This window comes from Physeter macrocephalus, chromosome 19, assembly GCF_002837175.3.
Source record: "Physeter macrocephalus isolate SW-GA chromosome 19, ASM283717v5, whole genome shotgun sequence".
In the NCBI taxonomy this organism is placed as follows: domain Eukaryota; kingdom Metazoa; phylum Chordata; class Mammalia; order Artiodactyla; family Physeteridae; genus Physeter; species Physeter macrocephalus.
Genome location: NC_041232.1, coordinates 1,707,113 through 1,717,665, shown reverse-complemented (window position 1 = coordinate 1,717,665; position 10,553 = coordinate 1,707,113). Strand labels below are relative to the sequence as shown.

Below are 10,553 nucleotides of genomic sequence, written 5' to 3'. Positions count from 1 at the left end.
GTGAGTGGGGGGGGGGGGGGAGGGGGGGGGGGGGGGCACCAGAAGTGGTGGGGCAAGCAGGTCCTCAGCAGTAAAGTGAACTGGAGTCAGGGAAGTGCGGGGGGGGGGGGGGCAGGCCGCAGTGGCCAGAGTATGAAGATAGATATCTACCCCAAGGTGACAGAGTCTGCATTCTGCAGCAGGCAGCATGGGGGGAAGGCAGGAGGGAGACAGGGGCGTGAACAGGTTCTGAGCATGGGCCCAAGGAGTGACCTGGTTAAAAAAAAGCAGCCTGGTATAAACTGAGTTTCGAGTTCAGTTCCTAGGCACAAAGGGGTAACGGGGACCAGATTTGCCCTCTTACCTCAAACAATTAGTAAACTGGGTAAGACGTATGAAACAATGGTCAATTTCCAGACACTGGACAAAGGACAGCTCAGAACAGAGACCCCTGAGAACAAACAAAGTGAGCCCTACAACAGCCTCACCTTCCCACATGGAAGCAGTCCCCAATCACAGTGCAGGGAGTGGGAATCCAGACAGAGCTCGTGGTCCAAGGAGTTGAGACAGAGAAAAGAGTTTGGGGAGACCAGGAAACTAGAATTTTCAGAGCAACGTGCCAGAGCAGAGGGAGCCGCACAGACTTGGAACTCTGGATGTGCTCAAGATTGACTGAGGACTGACAGGAGTGTGCCTGGGTGGAAATGACCCCAAACCAGGGAAAGAAACAGCAGAAAGGTGTATGCAGGACAATCATTAAAACTCAAACAGGGCTGGGAACAGTCTGTGCTCCAACCGGCAAGAGTGAATGTCCTCCTGCTCTATGGGACACTGAGTAAAGTCCCCAGAAGGATGCTGCTTCAGCAGTGGGGCAAAATCAGCCTGAGATTAAAGACTTCTCTGGATCCACCTTAACAAAACCTAAAAGTAAGCCTTGGAAGGATCCAACTGACACTAAGTAATTTCACTGCATCGCAGAACATTTAAGGAATTAAATCCAACACTCAACAAAGTAAAATTCACTCCATCCAGAATCCAATCAAGTAACTAAAAGGAAAAAAACTTAATAAAATCAGAAGAATTAAGAGTATCATAAAACAGTATTTGTTTACCTCAAAAGAAAGCGTTAAGGGTGAAACAGAATAAAAAAAGATACAAGACGTAGAAAACAAATAGCATGATGGCAGATATAAGCCCGACCATATCAATAATTATGTTAAATGTGAATAGTCTAAATATCCCAAGTAAAAACTAGAGATCGTCAAATAGAATTTTAAAAGTAAGACCCAGGGGGCTTCCCTGGTGGCGCAGGGGTTGAGAATCCGCCTGCCGATGCAGGGGACACGGGTTCATGCCCCGGTCCGGGAAGATCCCACATGCCGCGGAGCGGCTGGGCCCGTGAGCCATGGCGGCTGAGCCTGCGCATCCGGAGCCTGTGCTCCGCAACGGGAGAGGCCACAACAGTGAGAGGCCCGCGTACCACAAAAAAAAAAAAGAAAAGTAAGACCCAGGTTTCCCTGGTGGCACAGTGGTTAAGAATCCACCTGCCAATGCAGGGGACATGGGTTCAAGCTCTGGTCAGGGAAGATCCCACATGCTGCGGAGCAACTAAGCCTGTGTGCCACAACTACTGAGCCTGCACTCTAGAGCCCGCGAGCCACAACTACTGAAGCCCATGTGCCTAGAGCCCATGCTCTGCAACAAGAGAAACCACCACAATGAGAAGCCCACGCACAATGAAGAGTAGCCCCCGCTCACCACAACTAGAGAAAGCCCTCACGCAGCAATGAAGACCCAAAGCAGCCCCTCTGCAAAAAAAAAAAAAAAGATATCCAGAAAATTCTCCACATATATAGAATTAAACAACACACTCCTGAATAATACATAGTTGAAGGAGAAATTACAAAAAAATTAGAAACTATTCTGAACTGAAAAAAAGGGAAATACAACAGAAAATTTGTGGAATATAGCTAAAGCAGGACTTAGAGGTAAATTTATAGCACTGAATGCTAATGAGAATAGGTGTCAAATCAATACCTCTGTTTCACCCTTAAGAAAACAAAGTAATATACACTGATGTGTATAAAACTGATGACTAATAAGAACTTGCAGTATAAAAAAACCAACAACAAAAAAACAACATACTAAACTTTCTTTGGGTTATTTGTATGGAAATGTTAATATAAATGTTTCAGACATTACATGAAATTTCTAAAAATCTTATATGTTCTGGTATAATGTTAAGTCATAATTCTAGTTACCACTTTAAAATGTATATCTCAGAAATAACTAAATTTCCTTGTCAATTGAAAAAAAATTAATTACATGGGACTGAGTGAACTGATGAGGATGATTATAATTTTTGTGACTTTCTGTTTGAATAATAATAATAAAAAAATCCCACAAGGACTCAGAGGCAAAAAATATACAAATCAATTTTCACTGCAAAGTAAAGGAGCTGTTACAGTGGAGGATTACTGGACTGAATGTCAATATTATGACACAGTATGTTTCGTGTTTGGTAATTGCAATCATTGTTACTTTTGTTGTGGTCATCCATTTACAATGCTTGGTGTCAGTTTATTTATCTCTTGTAAAAATAAAATACAGTGCGTGTGTGTGTGTGTGTGTGTGTGTGTGTGTGTTGTGAAAAAAAAGAAAAATAATTCACTGGTGTAGGTGGGGTGATATTTGCACAATTACTCATGTAGATTTAATTGTATATTTATTTTATTATTTTGATTAAACAATGCTACTGGAAAAAAAATGCATACTTAAGCTGTTAGCAGGGTTGAAGCTCTTGATGGTTGTAAGATCTACTTGCCTGAGTTTGGACATTAGCATTTTTTTTTTTTGCATGGTACGTGGGCCTCTCACTGTTGTGGCCTCTCCCTTTGCGGAGCACAGGCTCCGGACACGCAGGCTCAGCGGTCACGGCTCACGGGCCCAGCCGCTCTGCAGCATGTGGGATCCCCCCGAACAGGGGCACGAGCCCACATCCCCCGCATCGGCAGGTGGACTCTCAACCACTGCGCCACCAGGGAAGCCCTGGACATTAGCATTTTATGCAATGAATTAAAAGCAAAAAATCATTTCAAAAAAAAAGAAGCCAAAGTAGGTACCTCCCTGGTGGTCCAGTGGTTAAGACTCCGCCTTCCAATGCAGGGGGTGTGGGTTCGATCCCTGGTCGGGGAGCTAAGATCCCACAAGCCTTGGAGCCAAAAAACCAAAAACATAAAACAGAAGCACTATTGTAACAAATTCAATAAAGGCTTTAAAAAAAATGGTTCACATCAAAACAAAAAATATTAAAAAAGAAGCCACAGTAAAGAAAGGAAATAATAAGAACCAGAAATTGATGAAAAAAAGCACAGAAAAGCAATAGAGAAAATCAAGGACACCAAAAGATGGTTCTCTGCAAAGACCAATAAAATCAATAATTAAACATATATTTACTATATGACTCAGCCATTCCACTCTTGGGTATTTATTCAAGAGAAATTAAAACACACATCTATACTTGTACTCCAATATTTATAGTAGGTTTGTAATAACCTAAACCAGGAAATAACCTAAATGTCCATCAGTTGGTGAATGGATAAACAAATTGTGGAGTACATATGCAACAATGTTATGTGCTGAACTGTGTCCCTCCAAATTCATATGTTGAAGCCCTAAGCTCCAATACCTTAGAATGTGACTATATTTGAAGACAAGACCTTTAAAGAGGTGATTAAGGTAAACGAGGTCATTAGGATGGGTCCTAAAATGGTAGGACTAGTGTCCTTATAAGAAATGGAAATCTGGACACAAATATGTACAGAGGGGAGAACGTGAGGACAGAGAAGCACCATCTGCAAACCAAGTAGAGAAGCTCAGAAGAAACCTACCAACACCTTGATCTTAGACTTCTAGCCTACAGAACTATGAGAAAATAAATTTCTATTGCTTGAGCCACACAGTCTGTGGCACTTCACTGTGGCAGCCCTAGGAACCTAAAACAAATGGAATATCACTAGACAATCAACAGGACCAAGCTACTGATTCAAACAAGGAAATGAAGTCAAAAGCACAATGCTAACTGAAATAAGTCAGAAACAAAAGACTACATATCTTATAATTCCACATGAAATTCTTAAAAAGACAGAATTATATTGGATGCCAAGGGGGCAGGTGGAGAAGATGGACTGCAAAGGGGCATGAAGGAACTTTTTGGGTGATGGAAAAGTTCTATATCATGATTGTGGTGCTGGTTACACAGCTGTATACACTTGCCAAAAGTCACCAAATCCTACATATATAAAATTGGAGAAATTTATTGTGTATAAATTATACCTCAATAAACCTGATCCAAAAAACCCACCGGATTTCAGGGAGATGAGAAGGTGGGAGTGAGGACACACGCTGAGAACGTGCCCATAACTGAGGCATGCAGGGATGAAGCATAATGGTGATGGCACTGGCAGAAAGAAGGAGGAAATGGGCAGAAACAAAGCTCCAGAGACATCACAATGCGGTGCTGGCAAGAGAGCACTGTCAGAGGCTACGTGGTTTCAGTATGGAGGTGTCAACAGGCAAGAGCAGGACAGGATTTGAGCCTGGCACAGGACTTTCTGAGGGGTATTCCAAACCCACCAGGAAAAGCCCATGTCTGGTGTGTCTTCATTTTGCAGGACAAGAAGCAAAAGGGTGTGGGAATCAAAGGCAGATGTGGAGGGGCTTCCCTGGTGGCGCAATGGTTAAGAATCCACCTGCCAATGCAGGGGACACGGGTTCGAGCACTAGTCTGGGAAGATCCCTCATGCCGCGGAGCAACTAAGCCCCTGTGCCACTACTACTGAGCCTGCATTCTAGAGCCTGCGAGCCACAACTACTGAGCTCGTGTGCCACAACTACTGAAGCCCGTGCGCCTAGAGCCCATGCTCCGCAACAAGAGAAGCCACTGCAATGAGAAGCCCGTGCACTGCAACAAAGAGTAGCCCCCACTTGCCACAACCAGAGAAAAACCCGTGCACAGCAACGAAGGCCCAACACAGCCAAAAATAAATAAATAAATAAATTAAATAAATCAATTTATTAAAAAAAAAAAAAGGCAGATGTGGAAATAAAACTAGCGGAGGAGTCAGAACAGATCACAGAGGATGTCCCAGCAGAGCAGAACCCTTGACGTAGGATGAGACTGCTGGGAGAGGAGAGTACTTCGGAGAGTGGACCAGTTACTCAAAGACCTGAGAAGCTGGTATTTCAGAAATAATATCTGTGCACAAGAAGGGGAGTACCTCCCAAGGTGGCCACTCTCACACAGACACCACTCTTTCCTGAACCTTTTCAAGGTAAGTTGCAGACATCAGAACATCTCACCTTACATTCTTCAGCCTGTATCTCCAAAGGATGTTCTCTGACACAATCACAATGCCATGATCACACCCACGAAATTAAATATTCATACAACATGATCTAAGATACATTTTCAAGTTTTCTCAATCTTTCTAAATGCCTTTGACAGAATTTTTGGATCTATAACCCATCAAGGATCATGTATTGCATGTGCTTGTCATGTCTCCCAAATGTCTTATAGAACTACAGAACATTCTAATATTACAGAAGCTGGGCATATCTCACCATACATGTTTTACAGTCATTTCTACTTTTCAAGTGGTAAGTTAACAGAATTGCCAAATCCTAAAAAAATCAAAGGATTCTCAACCCTCCTGACCTTTCACCACCTCACACTGTCTTTATCAAGTGCACCTTTCTAAACACTACGATGAGTGGGGGTGGTTTAGGTGGTGGAACAAAATGAGAAGCAAAACCCAAAATCTGTAAAAGGAGAGATTTGCATCTCTCCCAGCTGCAGAAGTGGCCCCAGGGCCAATTACCTGTCGAGCCCACAGATCCTCTAAAACTCCAAGTTTTTCCATGAAGGCCCCATGTCAGGAGCTGGGTACAGAGGAAAAGCACACAGGGACGCACCCCCTACCACCACTCTGACCCCAGCACTGCAATGCAGCCCTTCCATCGGCTGTTCCACATCCTCCTACCTAATTCCATCCCGGAAAACTCCCCCAAACAAGGACCAACTGCCACAAACATCCCATGGGCCTGAGTGTGGAGATGAGTGAAGTGATCTCACGTGAGCTGTCACCTACTTGCTTGGGTGGCACTAGAACCACTCATCAGAGCTCCCAGCACAGTGCTGGGCACACAGCACAGTCCTCGGCAACACACTCCAATACCTTAGAATGTGACTATATTTGAAGACAAGAGGTAATTAAGGTAAACGAGGTCATTAGGATGCATGGCTGGACTGAATCAGGCTGGAACGTACACTCATGTTGATGGCACACCCCGGCGTCACCTGGACCTGTTCCCACGCGCAAAGCTTCTGAGGACTGGAGAGCAGGCCCCCCAGGTGGCGGGGAGGGGGGCGGGTGGGTCCTTGGATGACTGAAGATTCTGGGCGGCCGAAGGAAGGTGCCAACCCTCCCCATAAACAACGAAATGTTCAAAAAAGAAAAGACAGCCACTCACCTCGTACCTGCCTTCCAGAAGACCCTGACCCAATTTATCTTCTGGAATCTCTTTGAGGGGAAGAGCAGGGTCCTGAGAGGACGCAACTGGAAAGGAAAAATGCGTCAAGAGGGCTGCTCTGTCCACAGCCACCAGGCACCCCCAGCACGGGGAAAATGAAGGGGAGGCAGGAAGGGAGCCCCAACTTCGGCACAACCTGATAGGGCACCGGAGCTAATTCTGCTACTCAGTGTGTGAGTCACTCCCGTTACGGAGGAAAAGCGCCGCCATTCCCGTCCTCATCATCCCCGGGGTGCCCACGGTGAAGAGGAGGAGGCCTGAATCCGGGGCGCTTCCGGGAACCCAGCCCGCCCTCTCCGTGCAAATCCACAGGCCCACGGCTTGACGAGCCAACCGTACCTGCCTCCCGGGTCTCCGGGGCCTCCATGGCACCCTCCTTCAGCGGCCGCCCCGGGCGGGGGCGGGTCGGGTCCACCTCCCGGGGCTCAGAACACTCGCGCAGCCCCGCGGGGCCGGCCCGCGCCCCGGGTCAAGGTCAGGCGGGCACTGCAGGCGCCCCGCGCCCCGGGCTGTGCTCTCGCCCCATCGCTCACCCCACCAGCCCGTCACTGACGTTGTCGGGCCCGCGCGGGCCGGCCGGGCCTCGGGCTCTGCCGCCCGGCGCTGGGAGTCGCGCAGGTGGCACACAGGCCTGGGGCTGACGGGCTGACGAACCGACGGCCGGCCGGACGCGCGGCCGAGCTGACCCACCTCACACAGGACGGCGGCCGCCACAAAAGAGCTCCTGGCGGCAGTCGCGACACGTGCGCCTGCGCAGACCGGACGGGCACTACAACTCCCGGGACCCTTTGCGCCGCGCAGGGGTGGACTGCATTTCCCAGAGGGCGTCGGGGCCGGAGCCGCTCTGACGTCTAGCACGGACGAGCGTGTAGCACAGTCTTCTGGGAAGTGTAGTTAAGGGGCCAGGGACCCTGCGCTCTGGCCCCGCCCCCTCTCCCCCATTGCTGTGGAAAGCGCTTGCATCTCGGGGTGTGTGTGTGATGTGTGTTGTGTGTGTGTGTGATGTGTTTGGTGTGTGTGTGTGGTGTGATGTGTGTGGTGTGTGTGGTGTGTGGTGTGTGTGGTGTGTGGTGTGTGTGGTGAGTTTGGTCACACGCCTGGTGGGTGAGTGTGGAGAGTTTAGGTTGGGTAAGTGTGGAACATTGAGGGTGAGTGACCTCTGTGTGAGATGGACAGGGCTCCATGGGCACCTGCTGGGTCCTGACACTTGACCTACCAGTTGCCCCATCCCCAGGGATGGGAGTGGGTCCATTTCTCTTTGCTGGGAAGATGGCTTCCTTTGCTCGGGACCACCCAGAACTGGAGGGAAGGGGCCCTCAGGAAGGCCCAGCTCCTGCACTCGGCCCCTGGGCCTTTCTTCTGACAGAGGGGGAATGGGGTGGGGTAGAGTGAGGGTGGGGTTTGGGGGGAGGGGTCTGTAGACTCCCCAGCCTCCCCATCCTGGGTAGAGAGGCGGCCACCCTGAGGGTCCCGGAGTTCTGGGAGGGTGAGACCCCTACTGGGCTTGGCTGGGAACCTCCATGGTGAGGCCCGGGTGCTATGGGCACAGAAACAAGGACGAGGGTGGGGACGCCACAGGGCCGGAAAGGGTGGCTGCTCAATCCCAGGCCTTGCTGGGTGGGGACCCAAGGCCAGGGTGGCAGGTACTGAGCGGCTGTCCAGCTCGAAGAAGGGAGCAAGTGCCCTGTGCAGTCCAGGGCTGGAGGGGCCGTGGCATCCAGGGGCCTTACACTAAGACCCTCACTTTTCAAAATTGAGAAGTTAATCGATCCTGAGGAGAGGGTCGTGGGAACTTCTGATTTGGTCAGAAACCCGGCTTCTGAAGGGGGTCGGGGACGTGGCGGGGGGGACGTTCTTGTGGGCCTGAGCCCTTAACCTGTGGGATGTGATGCCACCCTGGGGTAGACAGTGTCAGAATCCAGTCGAATCCTCAGACACCCTACTGGGGTCGGAAACTTGCTTGTTATCATGGGGAAAATCCTCCACGCATTTGGTGACCAGAAGCGTCAGAAGTGAAGTGTTGTCTGTGAAGGGAAGGGAAAACACAGGGAAGAAAGACAAGTCGGGAACAACTGGGTTTTTTCCTACACAGGAAGGAACACACGGAGTTTTCCCCTTTACACCTTCTTGGGGACCAGGGGCGAGGCAGAGTGGTGGTGGCGGTGGTATCTGTGACCTGAGGATCAAGGAGCAGGACACACACTGGCCCCGAGGCAGGAAGCTGTTGGCATGGTGGGCAGGAGGGGGCGTGTCCCTGGGGGCAGGCCCAGAGCCTAGGCTCTGCAGGGAGTGGGGAGGAGCCCTTGGCTTGGAGGGTGAGGGCAGAGGGGGTTCTGATCAGACGTACTTTCTTTTTTTTTTTTTTTTTTTAAAGGCACATTTTAAAAAATAGATCTTTATTGGAGTATAATTGCTTCACAATACCGTGTTAGTTTCTGTTGCACAACAAGGCTAATCAGCCATATGCATACACATGTCCCCATATCCCCTCCCTCTTGAGCCTCCCTCCCATCCTCCCTATTCCACCCCTCTAGGTCATCGCAAAGCACCGAGCCAATCTCCCTGTGCTATGCTGCTGCTTCCCACCAGCCAACTGTTTTACACTTGGTAGTGTATAAAAGTCGATGCTACTCTCACTTCTCCCCAGCTTTGCCTTCCCACCCCATGTCATCAAGTCCATTCTCTATGTCTACCTCTTTATTCCTACCCTGCAACTAGGTTCATCAGTACCATTTTTTTTTTTTTAGATTCCATATATACACATTAGCATACGGTATTTGTTTTCCTCTTTCTGACTTACTTCACTGTATGACAGACTCTAGGTCCACCTACCCCACTACAAATAACTCAATTTCCTTTCTTTTTATGGCTGAGCAATATTCCATTGTATATATATACCACGTCTTCTTTATCCATTCATCTGTCGATGGACATCTAGGTTGGTTCCATGTCCTGGCTATTGTAAATAGTGCTGCAATGAACATTGTGGTGCATGTCTCTTTTTGAATTATGGTTTTCTCAAGGTCTATACCCTGCAGTGGGATTGCTGGGTCATATAGTAGTTCTATTTTTAGTTTTTTAAGGAACCTCCATACTGTTTTCCATAGTGGTTGTATCAATTTACATTCCCACCAACAGTGTAGGAGGATTCCCTTTTCACGACACCCTTTCCAGCATTTAATGTTTCTAGCTTTTTTGATAATGGCCATTCTGACCCGTGTGAGGTGATACCTCATTGTAGTTTTGATTTGCATTTCTCTAATAATTAGTGATGTAGAGCATCTTTTCATATGCCTCTTGGCCATCTGTATGTCTTCCTTGCTGAAATGTCTATTTAGGTCTTCTGCCATTTTTTAACTGGACTGTTTGTGTTTTTGATATTGAGCTCCATGAGCTATTTGTATATTTTGGAGATTAATCCTTTGTCCGTTGTTTCATTTGCAAATATTTTCTCCCATTCTGAGGGTTGTCTTATTGTCTTGTTTATGGTTTCTTTTGCTGTGCAAAAGCTTTTAAGTTTAATTAAGCAAGTCCCATTTGTTTATTTTTGTTTTTATTTCTGTTACTCTAGGACGTGGGTCAAAAAAGATCTTGCTGTGGTTTATGTCAAAGACTGTTTTTCCTATGTTTTCCTCTAAAAGTTTTATAGTGTCTGGTCTTACATTTAAGTCTTCTTATTGAAGAGGCTGTCTTTTCTCCATTGTATGTTCTTGCCTCCTTTGTCATAAATTAGGTGCCCATATGTGAGTGGGTTTATCTCTGGGCATTCTATCCTGTACCATTGATCTATATTTCTGTTTTTGTGCCAGTACCATACTGACTTGATTACTGTAGCTTTGTGGTATAGTTTGAAGTCAGGGAGCCTGATTCCACCAACTCTTTTTCTTTCTCAAGATTCCTTTGGTTATTCGGGGTCTTTTGTGTTTCCATACGAATTGTAAGATTTTTTGTTCTAATTCTGTGAAGAATGACATTGGTAGTTT

The 10,553-nt window shown here is 47.5% G+C and overlaps 1 protein-coding gene across 1 annotated transcript in view; it reads right to left on the bottom strand.

Annotated features, from left to right (window-relative positions):
* The window catches only part of ZNF74 (zinc finger protein 74), a 12,809-nt gene extending 5,484 nt beyond the window's left edge, over positions 1–7,325 (bottom strand). Inside the window, 2 exon segments of the mRNA XM_007119061.4 lie at positions 6,511–6,596; positions 6,910–7,325. Coding sequence (XP_007119123.1) covers positions 6,511–6,596; positions 6,910–6,937 — 114 coding nt within the window. The 5' untranslated portion in view covers positions 6,938–7,325.
* Positions 7,326–10,553: the final 3,228 nt, after the last annotated feature.